Raw genomic sequence first — 21,778 nt, 5'->3', positions numbered from 1 at the left:
CTGTGTCATGTCCAGTAACTGACCACTGGAGAGATGAAGGTATGACCCCGCCTTAATTTCACAGTGGTTACTGACCTCCCCCACCCCCTTAAGAAGTGATGGTGGGTAACATGCTCTGATAACTTCAGGTATTATAGCCATTCCTAGTAGAGCAGCAGGCAAGTAGGCAAGTAGTATAGCCTAGTGGTCAGTGCAGTAGACTTTGAAGAACAGGACCCAGGTATAACTCCCACTTGTACTCTTTCATTACTGTACAAATACGAACCCACCTGGAACACATACTTATTGTACCTGAATTTATAAGATACCTGCAAGTGTGGTGGCTAATGTACCTAAAGATACACCATTACAATAGATTTTTTATCTTTCCTGGCGTGCTCACAGTAATGTATAAAGGAATTAAGGTAGGATTTGTACCTGGGTCCTGTTTAAAGTCCACTGCACTGATCACTAGGCTGCCTCCATTTTTGAACAAACGATTCCAGACAGACATTTTTGTGCCTGCTTTTCTTGGCGTTCATATCTTGGATATTTCATGTTAATAAGTCAGTAATGAGGTTAAATTCCAATTTGCTGAAAAATATAATTTGTAATTGCTGATACATAAACATTATGCTGTTAGAAAGCAAATGATTTGGGGGAATTGGTTGTATTTAGCAAATACCATAGTTCTCCATAGCATCAGTTTTTACCAGTATCATGAAATCTGAATGCATAGTTTGAACTGTCTATATAAGGAGATCTTGCTAGATCAGTGACCTTTGCACACAAGTCACATACAGCTCTGGTCATGGGCCAACAATTTTGTAAATAGATACACATAAAGCTTGAGAATCTGAACTCTGTGATTCCTATCAACCCTAAGAGCACATGCTGGGTTTCCATCCCTTCAGAATCAAGTAGGAAGGCTCATAAATACACAATGGAGCTGGCTTCCTGGCTCAGCAATGGGCACTGTACAGTTTTGATTCCCAAATCAACTCTCCCATTTAGGGAGACAACTGAAGCTCCTGCAGAGGCAGTTATCACAACTTGGAGGGGTGGGTCATATAGAAGCCAACTTTCAAGAAGACTGGGAGGGAGGGGTAATAAAAATTACTGCTCCCTGGATAGAGAGGAGGAGTTTCCTCCATGTTCAGGGAGCTGAACACCCACTGCACCTACAGAGCAGGCACCTGTTGTGGGTAGTGACTCATGTTCATTGCTTTGGGGTGACATCTAGTGGATGGATTCAGGGTTCCGGTTCCTATCCCATGATTGTCAGTGCAATGACAGATTAAGTGGGTCAAGAATGGGAGGATATAAAATTGAAAAATACCAGTGAAGTTGCAAATGAAGGTTCATGGTGCCATATTCCCAGACATAGAGCCAGTTGAGCAGGAAGTACAAAGTAGTGGGATGAGACAGGTCAAAAAACAAAACAAAAACAGTTCTCATTTTGCTGCTGATTGCTAAATAGAAAAGAAAAGCATGACTGTACATCCATAGACATAGCTTGACTTATATAATCTGTATTATCAAGCTGTGTGGAGTTAAGAGCTCCATTCACAGAAAATCACATCACCAAAGGGCATTTTTGGCCAAAATAGAAGCATGACCGAATCTGGATTTTGGGCCAGGAAACCGAAACTCTGTTGGCCTCTAAGCCCAATAATGTTTTTAATAGCTTTCACCAGGTTCATTAGTCTGTAGTTTCCTTCATCAATGGATCAGACGTCTGATGCAGATAGCTGAAGTATAGACCAGCTTTGGCATTCCATAGTTCTGGTGCCTTGTGAAACTGGAAACCTAAAGAATAGAGCTTCTCAAACTGTGAGTTGCAACCCCAAATGCGGTCATGAAACCCACATTTAGGGGTTGCAACCTCGGCGGGTGCTCCATAGAATGTCATTGTACTGTGCCACCCAGAGGGTCTGCATTTTCTACAGCTGCATGATTTGGGGTCATAGCTCCAGGAAAGATTGGTGAGCACTGCCTTAGAGGACTCTGGTGTAAAAGTTAAATGCAACCATCCCCTTTTTTTAGTGGATTATTTCACAGGAGGTAAGGAATTGAAGGAGTTTGTGCTTTCTAACAGCAGCATTTAGAGATTTATAAATACAAATTAAATTTTGCAAAATAATGTGGAAATATTTATGTTGAAACCAATGACTATAAACTTCTAGGTATATTATGTGTCCCTATTACATCATTTTTCTTATTGTGAAACCCACGGAGATTTTGAAGATGCCCTTCCCTTAACCCTGACCCAATAATTTTAAAAATTCTGCAAGTTTAGGAATTCAACATCATTTATAAGATATGACAAGTTTGACTTCACCAAACAACAAATACAGAAAGGAAACACATTTGTGTAAGTTTGGCCTCTTCCTCCTGCCTATCAAAGAGCAACCTGGGTTAGATGATGCTCGGGATGCATTTCTGTGGTTGGTTCTTCGGGATGATACATTTTCCCCTTTTTTCTTATAAACAGATCTTTTGCTGTTGGCTGCTGACTTTCTTTTATAGTGTATCTTTTCTTGTTCTCCAAAACATTCCCTTCTCTTTCCAAATGAGAGTATTAGATAGATACCTTCTGTAGTAAAATACAGATTTCTATATAGGATAAAGTGCAAGCCAAATATGTAATATGACATACAGAAACATCTGATCAAATTTTACTGATGGGTAATAATTTACCAGGATCAACTTCTCTTAATGTACTTTTATACGTTGTGTATTCTACTTTTATTACAAATTATTAGACTTTCCTAAAGAGCCATTTGGGCTATTTATTCCTACCGGTTTTGTAACTTGCTATGGAGATCTTCTAGAATTTCGGTAGATTGTTTATGGTAGTCCAGTGCCGCCTCTACAAACACTGCCAACTGGCTAACTTGTTCTACCTGAAGTTTAAGCAGAAATAGTTCGCATGAGAGATATTAAAGAATAGCACACCCAACAATTATTATTCTGCTCCATTCTCACCCTATAGTCCTCTTCCACAAAATTTAAACTGGTGGAAAGGCAGCCACCTAGTAGGTGTGTTCAGCAGAAAAGGTCAGCCCATATTCATCACATTCTGGTTGTCCTACCTCTAGAGAGTGTAGGTAATAATACTTTCATGTGCTCAGGTATTGACAAAACCAACGCCAGAAATACTGAAGATGCGGTTCATACTTTCTCTTTTAGAGGAGGAGGGAAGGAAAGCAAACTATACGTTAATTTTTGACCTCCAAAGAATTTGACAACAATTTGTAAAATTTCTTATACATGGAGGTGTATTTTCAAAGCACTTAGGCTACTTCCAAAGTTACATACCAGCTTATTTTCAAAAGAGATGGACGCCCATCTTCCGACACAAATCGGGAGATGGACGTCTGTCTCAAAAACAGGTATAATCGAAAGCTGAATTTGGACGGCCCCAACTGCTTTCCGTCACGGGGACGGGTGAAATTCTCGGGGGCATGGCCAAACAGTAGCGAAGGCGGAACAGGGGCGTTCTTGGGCGTAGTTAACAGATGGACCTCCGCGCCTGATAATGGAAAGAAGCAAGACGTCCCCGACGAGCATTTAGTCCACACAAAGTTGGTCCTGTTTTTTTCACGACCAAGCTCCCCTCCCACCCTAAAAAACAAACTGTTTAAATATTTTTCCAGCCTCTATGTCAGCCTCAAATACCATACCTAGCTCCATGACAGCAGTATGCAGTTCCCACGAGCAATTTTAGTTTAGTTGGTGCTGCGCGGGACCCATGCAGAGAGCTCTCTGCATGGGTCCCACGCAGCACCAACTAAACTAAAATTGCTCCAGGGACCTGCATACTGCTGTCAAGGAGCTAGGTATGATATTTGAGGCTGGCATAGAGGCATCACAGGAGGACCAGTGCACTACGAATGCTGGCCCCTCCCACAACCAAATGGCTTGGATTAGGTCCGTTTTTGAGATGGCCAGCAACGGTTTCGATTATCGCTGAAAACCGCGGACGGCCATCTCTAGGTCCAGTGATCTCACCATTTGTGTCGTCTATCTCTAGAGTCGACACAAATGATGTGATTTCAGCGGGCCGAACCGTATAATCGAAACCGAAGATGGACGGCCATCTCGTTTCGATTTTACGGTTCGCTCCGCCTCTTCGTGGAGCCGTTTCCGGAGATGGACGTTTTTACACATGGGCGTTCGCGTTCAATTATGTCCCTCATAGTAGCCTATGGAACTTTGTAAGTCTGGTCACCTACTCATTAGCCTGATGTTACTATGTTATTACATCATAAAACATCAAGGGGAAGCAGATTGAAAACAGAACTTCACAAGACCCCTCCAAGAGAAAGAAAGCCAAACCATGTGCTTGGGGGTCAAAAAATAAGACCCAAAATATAGCCCACTATAAGACTAAGCATAACTGAGGTACAATTTTGTAAAATGTGTTTCACTAGGTGGCAGTGTATACACTATTTAGTGAATATTAACTTCTAATCTAATTTTCTTTGCTTATTGGTTAGATAGAGAAATATACAGCAGAGGTTTTTTTTTAAGTGCTTGGCCAAAAATTTAAAGAACTTATGGTTAAAGCCAATAAAACGCTTGACTATCCATCAAAAGAGATTAAGCTGCAAAATTCATAAAATAGGATGAAGCGCATGAGATGGTTTAACAATTTTAGGGGTCTACTAAGCCGTGTGGCATTGCCAACACAGTCCATTCAAAGTGAATGGGCTGTGTAAGCACTAGTGCACAGCCAGCTGCACTAGTGACAATAGTAAACTCCCAGTGTTAGTCTCTTGTCTTTCTACTATTGACTGTGTTCTAAACATTATAACTTTGCTAATATATATTGCTTAATTTTCTAAATATTTCTTATTTTTTAAATGTTAAAGAATGTTTCATATTTTATTCTTAGTGTCACACTTATTGGGGAAGATTCTATATATGGTGCCTAAAAACTTGGTGCAGAAATCGGTGCCGACTGAGCGTATTCTATAAGCAGCGCTTAGAGTTAGGTGTGGTATATAGAATACGCTTAGTTGGCATACTAGTGCCTAAACTATGCGCATCCATTTACCAACAAAAATGTGGCATAAATCCCAGTGTGTGGACTTAGGTGCACTGGGCCACAAGCTATAACGCATATAAATTTCGGAATGCCCACGAAATGCCCATTTCCCTGTCCTTTTTGCCTGCACACATTAGAAGTTAGGTGCACTGCATTACAGAATGTGCTTAAGTTATGCACGTAAATTCTAATTAGTGCTCATTATTGCTTGTGAAGAGCTGTTAACACTGATTAGCTTGTTAAGCCAATTAAGTTATGCGTGTTGTTATAAAATATGCTTGGAGTTCAGTGTGAATCTCTAGCTGCGCTATATAGAATCTAGGGGATTGTCCCTTATGCCTTAATTGTGCTATTTTATTGCTTTTGGGTCAATTGCATTGGGATCGGCAGTAGAATCAAGAAACTTCAAACAGCCCAGCACACCGCAGCCAGACTCATATTTGGTAGAACAAAATATGAAAGTGCAAAACCCCTACGAGAAAAGCTACACTGGCTCCCAATTAACGCATCACAATCAAGATATGCTCCCTAGTTCACAAAATCATTCACGGAGATGCCCCAGCCTACATGTCGGACCTGTTAGGCCTACCACCCAGGAATGCTAAAAGATCATCCCGCACATTCCTCAACCTCCACTTCCCCAGCTGCAAAGGCCTAAAATACAAATTAAAGCATGCGTCAAACTTCTCTTACCTGAGCACACAGTTATGGAATGCACTGCCGCGCAATTTAAAAACGATCTACGAATTAACTAACTTCTGTAAACTACTGAAGACCCATCTCTTTGATAAGGCATACCACAAAGACCAACAAATGTGAATGTACACAACTCCTCCACAGACATTCAGAACTGTCTTATATTATTTGTGAGTTATATTTCTACCTCTATATACACTTAAAATTTGTATTACATTATCTGCTTGTTAATATCTCTACCATGTATATCTTTACCATGTGACCCAAAATCTTTCTATAACACTAATTGTCTAATTTCTAACCAACTCCATTAATCATGTTATATTGTAAGCCACATTGAGCCTGCAAAGAGGTGGGAAAATGTGGGATACAAATGCAATAAATAAATAAACTACTTTTGGTCAGTCACCCTACAAAGGTATAGGCTGATTTATACCTTTCTAGGTGCTTTCTATGGAATTGCATGACAAGGCATTGCAATTATTTCATAATTGAGTCTCTAGGCCCTGTAAAACTCAGTAGCAGATCTAACAGGCAGTGGCACACAGGACCACATTAGGCCTTAACCTGTGCTGCTGCATTGGCTTTCTGTCACTTGGCACATGAAACTTAAATCCTGTGGATTTTTACAGCACTGCAAAGTAAGATTACCAAATATATTGAGGCAGTTTTATGTGCTGCTCTGCGCATTGCAATTGTCAGCAGTGGGCTTGTTGAAACACCTTCGTTATGGAGACTTTCATCTCTGTGAGACTTGTGCAAAGGCAGAATCTATTGCTGGAGCACTCTTCTGGAACTCCTACCTGTCGCCTTAAGTCTGGAGGGGAGTTGGGTTTTCAGAGCAAACCTTCTGCCTACATAAACTGTTATATGGAAATGTGGTTAATTTTAGTTGACGGTCAAGGCCACCGAGAGGGGGGGGGAGCAGAGGGGACAAAATTCCCCGGGCCTCCAAGGGGGGCCCGGCGCCGCAGTCCCACCCGCCCTCCTTCTTTGACCATCTGCCACCGGGCGGGGCCCCCTGCATTGAAATCACAGCGCTTCTCACCTCCGTGTGAAAGCGCTGCAGGCACCAGGGCAGCAGATCGCCTCCCTTTGGGCTTCCTTCCCTCCCTGTGTCCCGCCCTTGTCTGATGTAACTTCCGCGAGGGTGAGACACAAGGAGGGAAGGAGGTTACTTCCACTAACCTTGATAAATCTTGGGATATTTTAACTCCTAAATGCTGTAGTTTTGCTTCAATGTACTTATCATCTGCTCTGGTAAGGATATATTTATAGCCTCTATCTTATCTATATTAGCTTTGAAACCCGTTACTGTTCCATGTTTCTTGAAGGAGAAGAAATACCCATTTCTGTCAGTGTAGGCAAAATGATATCCGATAGGTTTTGGCCTTGCTTGTTATGCTGCAATATCTGCATTTGATCTGCGTTTCTCAGCAAAGGGCTCCAAGGATAGGCAAAGAGGGAGAGGGCAACCCTACTTTTGCCCCATCCAACCCAAAACTGTCAGAGTAACTTCCATTGCTCTTTAACACACACCTCCCCCAGGTTTACTATATAACTTCCCAGTCGGGGTAATTAACTAATCATCCATCCCAAATTTCCTCAGTACTTACAGCATAAAGGACCAGTCAGTCTCGTCAAACACCTTTTCAGTACCGACTGCTAGCAAAGTAAACATGAATGTTCTCCTCATGTGCTACCTGATGAAATTATACTTTTAATACAGTGTTCTGCTTGTTGCCTATGTCTGATCCAGGTGAACCAGTTTAATTATAACTGTTGCAGCCTCGCTGTTAATATTTTGGCAGATATTTGATATCAATCTTAAAGTAAGGAGACTGGTATGAGACAGTTTGTACTGTCCCTCCCTTCTTTAAAAATAACACTTATACCTGCCCTCCTCATTGATGAATTGCTTTTCCTTCTTGTGGTAAATTATTCAATAATCTCGTCTATCCTGGAACTTACAGAAGCACACAGGCAGGCAATCCAGATTTGGCAACTTATTTTTCAAAGCCTGTATGTCTTTGTATTTCTGTTTTCGTAATCCACTTTCATCATTACCTGTGGCAATTTTACACTCTCTAAATATGTTTGGATATCTTCCCTCATTATGGTCCCTTCTGTAGCATAGAATCTGATAGTATTCTGCAGCCTTGGCCTTAGTTCCAGGCCTCCATACACCCATGTTCCTATAAGTCAATTTATTCTGCTATTTTGCTTTCTTACCAAGATACTAACTGTCTGTGCCTGAGCGCTGATTTGGTTCAGGCACCGAAAGGAAATTTGATTTTTCTTTAAAAAAAAATAAAATAAAAATTGCCAGGTTACTCCTTATCCCAACCCCTTCCTATTAATAATTTTTTTTAAACCTGTTCCATCTCATGCAGTGCCTTCCCCCCACCCTGAGCATTGGTCAGACCTTTAAAAAAAATCTTTGGTGGTTCGGTGGACCCCTGATCCCCCTTGCTCCCCCCCAAAAGTTAGGAAAAGCCCAGATTGTCTAGTGGACCCCTGACCCCCCCCCCCCCTTTCCATTAACGTTGTAATAACCCTGGCGGTCCACTGGGACCACAGCCAGGCTCCTCCTCTTGAAGTCCACCTTGGTGGGTGACCCCCCCCCCCAAAAAAAAACCCTCCATACCTGATAGGAGGGAAGAGAGAGGGATGCCTCCTCCCTCCTTCTCTGGGGCATGTTATCACAATGGCAGCGCCCCACCCCACGTGTTCTGGCATGCATTGGGCGGGGTCTAACTACCATATAAGCCATGGACCACCAGGGTTTTTCAAAGTGAATGGAAGGGGAGGGTCAGGGGTCCACTGGACCACTAAGGGTTTTGGGGTTTGTTTTTTTTAAAGATCAGGATAATGCTTATTGGGGGTGGGGAAGCCTGCTCGGGACAGGGTGGTCGGGTTGGTAGGAGAGAAGTGGTGTCATTAGACACTGTTCTCTCAATGGACCCTTCTAACACTGCCCTGCACCTGGTGTTGTTTTTTGTGGTGCTAAATGTGCCTTTGAGCTTTTTTTTTTTTGAGAATTCTGGTAGTTACTAAATGACCATATTTAAATGGTCACCTGTGCTGAAACCATTAGAGCATTGGGCAGCATACTAATTGTCTTCAGCACTGGTGTTAGATTTTGAGCAGCAGCCCATCAGTCTCCAACAGAGCCCTCCCTTTAAAAGCTTTAAATCCTTTCAGCTCAAGCCAAATGGGGCATGGTCTGACCATGTTATTGTACTTATCTCCACTTTTATATACACCCTTCATACAATAGAATCTCAGTGTGGCTTACATGGCTGCTCTGATTTATAGAAACAAAACAAGTATATCAACCATTGTGAAACTAAAACCAAACTAAATTAATAAAATTAAAGCGAGACTGAGCCAGTATGAACCAAAATAAAATAGCCAATATACAAAAAAACCAAGCCTTAGTGTTGACTAGAAAATATTCTATTCTGGAATCTGTTTTTGTTTTGAGTGATATCAGATTAAGATTCACTATTCAATGTTTTCAATAACCACAATGCTTTCTTCCCATGCCCTCCCTAGTCTACAATGCTGTTGTCAATTTTGGGAAATCTGGAGCTATGCATTGAAATCGAAATCTCCCCTTCCATGTTTAGGACCCTCTCCATAAATACAAGCAAGGCGCAGTGCCCCTCGGGTGCACGGAGCCACCTATAATATGCCCCGACGGGCATGCGCTCAGGGACCAGCGGGGTGCAAATGAGGCGTGTGGGGCAGGTTCCCGCCGCCTGAAGGGCACCCTGCTGAGAAGGGGAAGAGCTACTATGGGGTTTAAAAGCCCCTGGGCAGAGCCCGGACGGCCTCTTCAGGCGTCCGGGCACCAGCATACACCCAGCCCCCCCCCCTCCCCAGTTTACTGTGAATTGTACCTGTATATATATTGTCGCAGCTTTGGCGGGGTACCCAAGCCTGAGGGTATAAGCTAGGCAGCTAGGATAGCTGCGCTTACGGTGGAGCTCCCTTGCTGTGCGGCGGGGAGCAATGTTTACAATTGGTCAGTCTTGCTAAGGCGGCGGACTCGGTTGGATAATGAGCCGAAGGCTGTAAGTTGGATAATGAGCCAAAGGCTGAATTCGGCTTGGGTATACCTAAGGTTTTTAAGATGTGTTATATCTAAATAAAGCTGCGGCCAAGTTGTGCCATATAAAGAAAATACCATGTATCGGGTGATTATTATTGTGTTATTATTGTAAATATCAGATAACCTATATGCCCGAGGGGTCTCGGCTGCCTATATTATAGAACAGCTCACCTGTTATTGAATCATAAAACTTCCTTTGTTCACTGTTGGGAGCATAAACACTTTCTGCCAAATAAAGAGCATTTACAGCCATGCTATCAAAACTTACTGTAATACACTCTATATTGGCCTGACTACAAAGGGTTTGCACCAGCTCCAATTAAACATAGTAACATATAAAATAGTAGATGACGGCAGAAAAAGACCTGCACGGTCCATCCAGTCTGCCCAACAAGATAACTCATATGTGCTACTTTTTGTGTATACCTTACTTTGATTTGTACCTGTGCTCTTCAGGGCACAAACCGTATAAGTCTGCCCAGCACTATCCCCGCCTCCCAACCACCAGCCCCGCCTCCCACCACCGGCTCTGGCACAGACAGTATAAGTCTGCCCAGCTCTATCCCCGCCTCCCAACCACCAGCCCCGCCTCCCAACCACCGGCTCTGGCAAAGACCGTATAAGTCTGCCCAGCACTATCCCCGCCTCCCAACCACCAGCCCCGCCTCCCACCACCGGCTCTGCCACCTGATCTCGACTAAGCTCCTGAGGACCCATTCCTTCTGCACAGGATTCCTTTATGCTTATCCCACGCAATTGATTCAGATTGCTGTACCTGGTGCAAACCCTTTGTAGTCAGGCTGTAAACACTCTTTTATTTATTCTGTGTGTTTATAGTTTTTGTTTTGAGTGATGGGCTAAAATCAACAAACTTTGCCTGAACCCAAGTAAAACCAAGCTTCTGTAGGTCCCCAACACAAGTGGGCACATACCTGACATCAAATTCTCTTTTGGGGAAATATGAATTCCCCCTTAAATCACAAGTCAGGAACCTTGGAATACAGCTGGATTCAACACTTACTCTGATCCCCCAAGTCCAAGCAACCTTCAAGAGCTGCTTCTATCATTTATGACAACTGCACTGGCTCCCTCCTTACACTAAGAAAGCAAGTCTTGCCTTAGTTGTGCATGCCATGATGACATCAAGACTGGATTACTGGAACACACTGTACTCTGGTTTGACTGCAAAGGGTCTGTACCAGCTCCAATTGATTCAGAATGCTGCAGCAAGACTGATAGGTTGTAAGGGACGTGACCACCACACACCTGTTTTGCAAAAGCTTCAGTACAAAACAGGGCTAAATTTAAAACTGCATCTGACCTTCAAGGCCCTCAAAGGAAATGGCCCCAGGGTACTTGAAAAAGAGGCTCTCCCTCTACCACCTCCAAGGTCCTCCCAAGGAATATCCCTAACCACACCCTCTCCAAAGGGCACAACATGATGTGATACCCGCAAGAGAGCCTTCTCTCAAGTAGCCCTCACACTCTGCCATGCACTCCCTGAAAGCTTTCACTCAACACAAGACTATCTCTACTTCAGGAAGCAGGTGAAAGCTTGGCTCTTCTCCTAAGCCTTTAATGGAAGAACACAAACAAGGGCTAACAATGACTGCACATACTATAGAAGGACTTTATGCACTCCTTCCCTAGCTGAGATTACATTTCTGACTTCACATACAACTTTTGTTTTTTAAACAAGTCCCTTATTTTCTAACTCCTATTATTCCATCTGTGTGTTGCACCTTATTTATTAATTAACCGTATTTATGAAAACTCTTCCAACTCTCTTAGCCCATCTCAGCTCCCATCAGCTTACATACATAAGTACATAAGTAGTGCCATACTGGGAAAGACCAAAGGTCCATCTAGCCCAGCATCCTGTCACCGACAGTGGCCAATCCAGGTCAAGGGCACCTGGCACGCTCCCCAAACGTAAAAACATTCCAGACAAGTTATACCTAAAAATGCGGAATTTTTCCAAGTCCATTTAATAGCGGTCTATGGACTTGTCCTTTAGGAATCTATCTAACCCCTTTTTAAACTCCGTCAAGCTAACCGCCCGTACCACGTTCTCCGGCAACGAATTCCAGAGTCTAATTACACGTTGGGTGAAGAAAAATTTTCTCCGATTCGTTTTAAATTTACCACACTGTAGCTTCAACTCATGCCCTCTAGTCCTAGTATTTTTGGATAGCGTGAACAGTCGCTTCACATCCACCCGATCCATTCCACTCATTATTTTATACACTTCTATCATATCTCCCCTCAGCCGTCTCTTCTCCAAGCTGAAAAGCCCTAGCCTTCTCAGCCTCTCTTCATAGGAAAGTCGTCCCATCCCCACTATCATTTTCGTCGCCCTTCGCTGTACCTTTTCCAATTCTACTATATCTTTTTTGAGATACGGAGACCAGTACTGAACACAATACTCCAGGTGCGGTCGCACCATGGAGCGATACAACGGCATTATAACATCCGCACACCTGGACTCCATACCCTTCCTAATAACACCCAACATTCTATTCGCTTTCCTAGCCGCAGCAGCACACTGAGCAGAAGGTTTCAGCGTATCATCGACGACGACACCCAGATCCCTTTCTTGATCCGTAACTCCTAACGCGGAACCTTGCAAGACGTAGCTATAATTCGGGTTCCTCTTACCCACATGCATCACTTTGCACTTGTCAACATTGAACTTCATCTGCCACTTGCACGCCCATTCTCCCAGTCTCGCAAGGTCCTCCTGTAATCGTTCACATTCCTCCTGCGACTTGACGACCCTGAATAATTTTGTGTCATCGGCGAATTTAATTACCTCACTAGTTATTCCCATCTCTAGGTCATTTATAAATACATTAAAAAGCAACGGACCCAGCACAGACCCCTGCGGGACCCCACTAACTACCCTCCTCCACTGAGAATACTGGCCACGCAATCCTACTCTCTGCTTCCTATCTTTCAACCAGTTCTTAATCCATAATAATACCCTACCTCCGATTCCATGACTCTGCAATTTCTTCAGGAGTCTTTCGTGCGGCACTTTGTCAAACGCCTTCTGAAAATCCAGATATACAATATCAACCGGCTCCCCATTGTCCACATGTTTGCTTACCCCCTCAAAAAAATGCATTAGATTGGTGAGGCAAGACTTCCCTTCACTAAATCCGTGCTGACTTTGTCTCATCAGTCCATGTTTTTGTATATGCTCTGCAATTTTATTCTTAATAATAGCCTCCACCATCTTGCCCGGCACCGACGTCAGACTCACCGGTCTATAATTTCCCGGATCTCCTCTGGAACCCTTCTTAAAAATCGGAGTAACATTGGCTACCCTCCAGTCTTCCGGTACTACACTCGATTTTAGGGACAGATTGCATATTTCTAACAGTAGCTCCGCAAGTTCATTTTTTAGTTCTATTAATACTCTGGGATGAATACCATCAGGTCCCGGTGATTTACTACTCTTCAGCTTGCTGAACTGACCCATTACATCCTCCAAGGTTACAGAGAATTTGTTTAGTTTCTCCGACTCCCCCGCTTCAAATATTCTTTCCGGCACCGGTGTCCCCCCCAAATCCTCCTCGGTGAAGACCGAAGCAAAGAATTCATTTAATTTCTCCGCTACGGCTTTGTCCTCCTTGATCGCCCCTTTAACACCATTTTCGTCCAGCGGCCCAACTGACTCTTTGGCCGGTTTCCTGCTTTTAATGTATCTAAAAAAAATTTTTACTATGTATTTTTGCTTCCAACGCTAATTTCTTCTCAAAGTCCTTTTTTGCCCTCCTTATCTCCGCTTTGCATTTGGCTTGGCATTCCTTATGATCTATCCTGTTACTTTCAGTTGGTTCTCTTCTCCACTTTCTGAAGGATTGTTTTTTGGCTCTAATGATTTCCTTTATCTTACTGTTTAGCCACGCCGGCTGACGTTTAGTCTTTTTTCCCTTTTTTCTAATACGTGGAATATATTTGTCCTGAACCTCCAGGATGGTGTTTTTAAACAGCATCCACGCCTGATGCAAGTTTTTTACTCTGCGAGCTGCTCCTTTCAGTCTTTTTTTCACCATTTTTCTCATTTTGTCGTAATCACCTTTTCTATAGTTAAACGCTAGCGTACTTGATTTCCTAGTTTCACTTCCTTCAATGCCAATATCAAAACCGATCATATTATGATCACTGTTATCAAGCGGCCCTCGTATCGTTACCCCCTGCACTAGATCATGAGCACCACTAAGGACTAAGTCTAGTATTTTGCCCTCTAACTCTCCAAGTGAGATCTACTCAGTTATCAGCGCCCCTTGTGTTTCCTCTGGGGACAATTGCCTTGTTTTCTTTCAGCATCATCTGGCTCTGCCTTTAGCTCATGCCTTTCCAGTGGTAATTCACTGCGTTATATTCAGGCACATGTGGAATTTCCCTGTCCCCAGAGCTCCAGCATATGTCCAGATATGAAACTAAGGTTTCATAATAACCTAGACTGACATTCAGAGCTGATCTGGACAAGTCAATGAGGATAAAAGGGTACCCAAAAAAGGGTCATTTGCTGAAAGATACAAATACTAGTACGTCTAGCACCTATATTTTAAAAAAGAAAACCTATACCTACAATATTTAAAAAAAATAAAATAATTAAAAAAAAAAGGCATAGATCAGGTTTCCTTATTTGTGATTTTGCACCTAAATTATTCACAAATTCTTCTTGTGGGCCAGTTGTACTGCTGGAAGCAGCCACATTTGGAATGATGTCAGGGATTACCTCACACGAACTGGGATCAGACTGACTCGTGTAATACGACAGTCCACTAGATACCAAAACATGTCACATAATTTGTGCCGTACTATCAATCCTTAAATGCATCCAGCTGTGCGTGATCTGCTCAGACAGATAGATAGATAGATTTCTACTGTGATTCTTTTGAAAATTACCTCCCACTCCCCTACCACTCCCTAAGACATTTGGGGCCAGTTAATGAATTCTTACTAGAGTTATTCCCACAGATAGATAGACAAAGGTAACACATTAGAACTGTAGTAGACATATTATACTTATAGTTCTTGTTAAAATTAAAAAATGTAATTTAAAACGTTAATTTGGTATTGTTGCCTTTTGACTTCTTGATGAAAAGGAAACTGATTAGAGCCAGTAAGTACTACTGGAACCTGCCTAAATTCTCATTTGGAAAAAAATTCTCCCCTTTGGCAACTCGGAAGTGCAGGCCATTTCTTAAAAAAAGAAAGACCTACCTTTTACCTACAGTAAAAGGAGCCTCAGTGCGTGTCAAAAACATTTTGCTGCAGCTTGGTAAAAGAGGCCCCGAATTCTGTTATATAATTGGGCTTACTTCAATCAATGATTATTATGTTTTGTTTTATTTTATATTAGTATTTTTGTGTGATTTGTTTCTCGTTTGTGTTAAGATGTATGTATATTACCCACTTAAAACCATGGGAAGGCTATATATGTTTCTAAATAAAGGACCATATTTTCGGGCAGCAAATTCCATAGGTTCATTATTTTTAGACAGTCTTAATAACCACTACTACCTAGTATTTGAAAGGATGAATAAAATGTCCACCCTCCCTATTTCAATCATTCACAATTTTATATTCCCTCATATTCTATTGTATGACATGGTAAGAAGAAACTGATGTGAAATAGAAATTCTTTTCAGGGGGGAAGATGCCTGCAAAAGAGAAACCAATCTGGCCACTGCCCAATTCATCATTTTCCATGGGGAAAAAGATATCCGGCAGGAACATCAAATCAAATGTAATGACAGAGCTGCAAGCCAGGGAGTGAAGAGAGAAAAATGTGGCTGTAACCAGAAGAAGAAAAATTATGCAAATGCTGAAGAAAGTGCTTGCTGGAAAAATGTTTGATTGGGCCATCGGGGAAAAGAGTAACTGGAATGGCTTTGAAAATGCTGCATTCTGGGATGTCGTGAACATCAGCTGTAAAGGCATCTTTACAAGAAAGTTCATTCCATTCAATAGTCACTTGACCCACTTAGATGTCTTTAAGGAAAAAAAAAGCTCCTTAATCTCTCTGGTTACCATTTTTTACTTGATTGATATACAAATAGTCACAGATGTGCATTTAGTTTTGGTCTGTATGAAAAATCAGTTCTATCTTCATTGAGGGGTCTTTTACTAAGCCACAGTAGCGTTTTTAGCTCACGGTAGAAATCAGCTGGCGGTAAACGCCAAGATGCCCATATGGGTGTCTCTGCATTTACCACCAGCTGATTTCTACTACAAGCTAAAAACTCTACCATGGTTTAGTAAAAAGACCCCCTTAATTGGGCCATATTTTAAAACTCAATTAAAAAAAAAAGAGTAAAAAGCCAACTCACTTAATTCAAACAAAACAACGGAATGATTAGGGGGGGGGGGGAGACCTCAGATGATCATAGTGTCAATCGAATAACCCCATATCAAGGTGTCATAATATTCAAACCACAGTTCACAGCTTCTATCATTGGTCTAAAAAAACCCCAACCAAAACCGTTTATTTGAAATTTTCTGTGAAATATATTTTGTCATTAAAGATATAGCATGGTCAATTTTCTTTAATGTGCACAACTTCCATACAGAACATAAAGCTATGTTGCTAAACAGCTAAACTTAGCTTGAGGTGATTCGAGGCAATCAGAGGGTCCCAAATAATCCCAACGGGGACTCGTTTCTCTGCTCGGCTTCCTCAGGAGATTTGGTTTGCTGCCCACATAGCAACTCAATGCCATCAAGAGTTATTTTCCTTTTTTGTATTTTGTTACCCATATTTTAAAACAAATATATATATATTTTTTAACATCTGTATTTTTCTATTTTTTAATTGGTATATCAATTCAGTTAAAGCTGCTTTTGCTTATCAGAAATATGTAAATGAACAGAAACTAGATTTAAAACAGGCTGAAAATGCTTTCTGTATTAATATTTTCAGTAGTCTGAAATTGCATAGGAAATAGGCACGTAGCCTCATCACTGAGCTACTGTATATTGGTAATGACCTAACAGATTACTTATGTCTCAGCTCTCTGCAGAGGACTAAACAGCAGAGTAGTCTTTCCTCCAAAATACTGCATATTTGTGCAAATGAATAGAGCACTTTGAAATGGCTTTAATGATCCAATTATTTACTGTCTCTGGGATAAGGTTAAGCTGTGTAAGGAGCAGCACTGGATCTTGCACATAAGTTGCTGTTTTATTTACAGGAGCTCTGCCTTTAGCCTATCTGTGTGTGGGAGTCAAGGATATGCTGGATGAAAAGACTAAAAAGCAGAAGCTCCAGAAGGAAGAGATGCAGAAAACCAGTTTACAATTGTAGGTAACATACTTACATCATTTTCTAAAAAGTTAAACATGCTTCGCTCGGCCAGTTCTTTCGACTCTTCAAATTTTTCTACAGCTTGTTTAATATCTTCATCTGCTAATTTGCCTTGACGCCTTTTTTTATAATCATAATCTAACCGACGGCCTTCTAACTTTTTCAGGTGATGCTAAAAATAGAAACAAAATCTGTCGTCGAACAGTTTTTGAAATGCACTTATTTTTAAACATTTCATTTTTTGCCTTGTAAAAGTGGCCAATATTAGCATGCTAGTGGTTCTGTTTACTATCCTCATATTTATTGTGAAAAAAATTAACGAGAGCTTCTGATTCAAAACCCAGTGTATGAATTAGTGTATGAATTAGTGGTTAGGGTGGTGGACTTTGGTCCTGAGGAACTGAGTTCGATTCCCACTTCAGGCACAGGCAGCTCCTTGTGACTCTGGGCAAGTCACTTAACCCTCCATTGCCCCATGTAAGCTGCATTGAGCCTGCCATGAGTGGGAAAAGCGCGGGGTACAAATTAACAAAAATAAAATAGATACTATTAGAGATTCTACATGGAATGTTGCTATTCCACTAGCAACATTCCATGTAGAAGGCTGCGCAGGCTTCTGTTTTGAAGCCTGCGCGGCCACATTGGTGATCTGCAAGGGCCGACTTCTACATGGAATGTTGCTAGTGGAATAGCAACATTCCATGTAGAATCTCCAATAATAGCAACAGTGGAGGAGTGGCCTAGTGGTTAGGGTGGTGGACTTTGGTCTTGAGGAACTGAGTTTGATTCCCACTTCAGGCACAGGCAGCTCCTTGTGACTCTGGGCAAGTCACTTAACCCTCCATTGCCCCATGTAAGCCGCATTGAGCCTGCCATGAGTGGGAAAGCGCGGGGTACAAGTGTAACAAAAAAAAAAAAAAATTAAAACAGTGTGAAATCTCTCCTTACTGCAGCTATGGTGGTGGGTTGGGTGATGGATTCAGTAAGAAGCTGATTTAGCAATGGAAACATATGCAGAAAAAGTGGCCACTGAAGAATGTGACTACCAAACAGTACTGTATTTACAGTGCATAGTCTAAATTTAAAAAAAACCAAAAACTGATCAAGGAGCATATGGCAAATCTCAATGCCCTCCCCCCAGGAGCTAGTGGAGCATGGTTTCCAGTCAGCTCATCAATTTAATCAAACCAGGAAGCAACTGGTTTGCACCTAATAAAAACTAAAGGCACAAAATGACTTGCAGAAAACAAAAGTAAGCTGTTTTTTGCAACTCAGACGCTACAGTCTCCAAACAATATCAATCCAGATTTTCTAAATTACTAAATAGCACCCAACTCTCCAACAGCAAACTAAAATCTCAAGAGGTGTAAGGTAAATATTGTCTCTCTTCCAGTGGACAAATAGGAAGACTGGATCTAAATAGTTCTCAGAAAGTAACTGCAGTAGGTTAGCATTGTATAGAAACAATTTTAGACATTAAGTTTCTTTGTAAAAGACTTTGAGTTCAAGTTAATTAATAAACTTTCCAATCTGCATTCAAACATGGTTTCAGAATGCCTTCATCTTCACAGGAAAGAACAAAAGCACATAGCAGGGGAAGATGCATTATCTAATATAATAATTTGCTCCTCCAACGTTCCAATGTGTGTCACTGGGATTGTAACCACCTGCTGACGTCACTCCTCCAACGTTCTCCGTCCCCCTCCCTCCCAGTTCCATGGGACCCTAGAACTGGGAGGGAGGGAGGGAGGGGGACAGTGGAACTCGGAGGGGGGAGGGAGGTGGAGGGGGCAGGGGAGAGATGCTGCACATGGATGGATGAAAGGGGCAGGGCACAGAGGGGGAGAGAGCATAATGCAGGGGAGGGAGGGGACTCTGAAACTCAGAGGGAGGCAGGGAGGGGACGACCCTGGAACTCAGAGGCAGGGAGGGGAGGACCCTGGAACTTGGAGGGAGGGGGGGAGGACCCTGGAACTCGGAGGGAGGGGGGGAGGACCCTGGCACACACACACTCTCTCACAGACACACTCACACCCAGTCTCACTCTCTCTGTCACACATACACACTCACACATTCACTCTCTCTCACACAGTCACTCTCACACACACTCTCCCAAACATACACACTCCGAGGAAAACCTTGCTAGTGCCCGTTTCATTTGTGTCAGAAACGGGCCTTTTTTACTAGTAAAATATAAAAATCCAAGGCTGGAATATACTAGAAAAATTCCATTTCACTGGTCGATAAAGAACATATCTCTCATAGTAAAGCTTTGGGAGAACACATCCTGTCATGAGGAGCTGTTGCTATGATTAGAATTCAGTTTCTGCATACACTTGAATCTACCTACTGGATCATTTGCATGCATTTGTGATCTGTGTTAAAGGAAAAACGTTGGAAGTACAAATATTGTATTAATACAGCATATTCAAAAATACTGTGTAGGTGGTTTCTTACTCTAGGTCTGTAGATTCCCTTTCCTCCCTGAGATTAAGTTTTTTTTTTGGGGGGGTCCCCTGAATCTGGACTAACAAGAATGCTGCATGGTTTCTTTGCATGTAACTAGTTGTGATTTAGGTTTCTCCACCTAGGCTGTTTGCTTTGTCTGGTTCTGATACTAGGTTATTTTGTCCACTGAAACAATAATACTAAAACAAATATCATTAGGAAATGTTTGTACTATTTTAGCACAGCCCCCACAGATATTTAGCAACTGTTCAATTAAAAGCCTATAATACTGGTCAGAGATATAATCATGACTATAAATATATTTTCAACAACAATGGTTTTTAATCAACAGTACTTACCATAATCTCTCGTAAGTCTTTATCTTGTAATGATTGTAAAGGATCAATAAAGTTTTGCTTGACATTAATATCTAGAGAATCTTTCACCTCTGCCATTTGCTTCATACTTTCACCAGTATCCATCATTGCATTTCCTGCAGGGAAACATTCAGCATTTTGATATACCATAGAAATCTCTACCAGTAGCCTAGTGGTTAATGCCGTGGACTTTGATCCTGGGGAACTGAGTTCGATTCCCACTGCAGCTCCTTGTGACTCTGGGCAAGTCACTTTAACCCTCCATTGCCCCTGGTACAAAAAAAAGTACCTGAATATATGTAAACCACTTTCAATATAGTTGCAAAAACCTCAGAAAGGCAGTATATCAAGTCCCATTTCCCTTTCCCTATTTTAGATTCTAAATGGAATGTTGAGATTCTGTTGCTACTATTTGAGATTCTGCATGGAATGTTGCTACTATTTGAGATCCTAGATGGAATGTTGCTACTATTTGAGATTCTACATGGAATGTTGCTATTCCACTAGCAACATTCCATGTAAAAGCCTGCCCTTGCAGATCAGCAACGCGGCTGCGCAGGCTTCTGTTTCTGTGAGTCTGACGTCCTGCACAGACTCACAGAAACAGAAGCCTGCGCGGCCGCGTTGCTGATCTGCAAGGGCAGGCTTCTACATGGAATGTTGCTAGTGGAATAGCAACATTCCATGTAGAATCTCAAATAGTAGCAATATTCCATCTAGAATCTCAAATAGTAGCAACAGAATCTCAACATTCCATTTAGAATCTCAAATAGGGAAAGGGAAATGGGACTCGATATACCGCCTTTCTGAGGTGTTTGCAACTACATTCAAAGCAGTTTACATATATTCAGGTACTTATTTTTGTTCCAGGGGCAATGGAAGGTTAAGTGACTTGCCCAGAGTCACAAGGAGCTGCAGTGAGAATCGAACTCAGTTCCCCAGGATCAAAGTCCACTGCAGTAATCACTAGGCTACTACTCCACTAGCAACAGTCCATGTAGAAGCCTGCCCTTGCAGATCAGCAATGCAGCCGCGCAGGCTTCTGTTTCTGTGAGTCTGACGTCCTGCGTTGCTGATCTGCAAGGGCAGGCTTCTACATGGAATGTTTCTAGTGGAGTAGTAGCCTAGTGGTTACTGCAGTGGACTTTGATCGTGGGGAACTGAGTTCAATTCCCACTGCAGCTCCTTGTGACTCTGGGCAAGTTACTTAACCTTCCATTGCCCCTGGTACAAAAATAAGTACCTGAATATATGTAAACTGCTTTGAATGTAGTTGCAAACACCTCAGATAGGCGGTATATCAAATCCCATTTCCCTTCCCTTCTTAAGCTGGTTTTAAGAAGTCCTTATTTATATTGTTTGTGTGTGTGTGTCTTAAGCAGTCCTACCATTACAAAGTTTTGACTTGCCATTTCCTTGAATTTGTTCTTGACTTAAGAAGGGTCCCATGTGGCTGTCTTTGGACTAATGTGGGTACAGTAAACTATTACAACCTCTGAGATTGCCAGAGAGTAAGGAACAATTATAACTTATCTGCTAATTTTCTTTCCTTTTAGTCTCACCAGACCAGTGCAGAACCTGTGGGTATTGTGTCCATCGACAAGCAGATGGAGATAGAAAAACAAAGTAATTCCAAGTGACTTCAGGGGTGCTGTGCAGAAGCTGATATTCCGTATTTAGTCTGACAAAGCAATGTGCTATCATCTTTGGTTAAGTTGATCTATATAAAGTAGAAATAACTTGCCTATTCCAGTAAATTATAGATCAGGCTGCTAGTTGAATATTGC

General features: G+C 42.0%; 1 protein-coding gene across 4 annotated transcripts in view; it reads right to left on the bottom strand.

The window, feature by feature from the left end:
- SH3GL3 (SH3 domain containing GRB2 like 3, endophilin A3) overlaps positions 1 to 21,778 on the bottom strand; it is an 86,526-nt gene that overhangs the window by 6,369 nt on the left and 58,379 nt on the right. For all 4 annotated transcript variants that reach the window (XM_030189621.1, XM_030189623.1, XM_030189624.1 and 1 more), the window contains 3 exons: positions 19,974 to 20,107; positions 17,180 to 17,338; positions 2,782 to 2,885 (listed from right to left, as the gene is read on the bottom strand). In XM_030189621.1, coding sequence (XP_030045481.1) covers positions 2,782 to 2,885; positions 17,180 to 17,338; positions 19,974 to 20,107 — 397 coding nt within the window. The remainder of the gene's footprint in view (positions 1 to 2,781; positions 2,886 to 17,179; positions 17,339 to 19,973; positions 20,108 to 21,778) is intronic.

Source organism: Microcaecilia unicolor, chromosome 1, assembly GCF_901765095.1.
Source record: "Microcaecilia unicolor chromosome 1, aMicUni1.1, whole genome shotgun sequence".
Classification (NCBI taxonomy): Eukaryota; Metazoa; Chordata; class Amphibia; order Gymnophiona; family Siphonopidae; genus Microcaecilia; species Microcaecilia unicolor.
The sequence above is the reverse complement of the archived record's forward strand: the minus strand, read 5'-3'. Positions and strand labels throughout refer to the sequence as shown.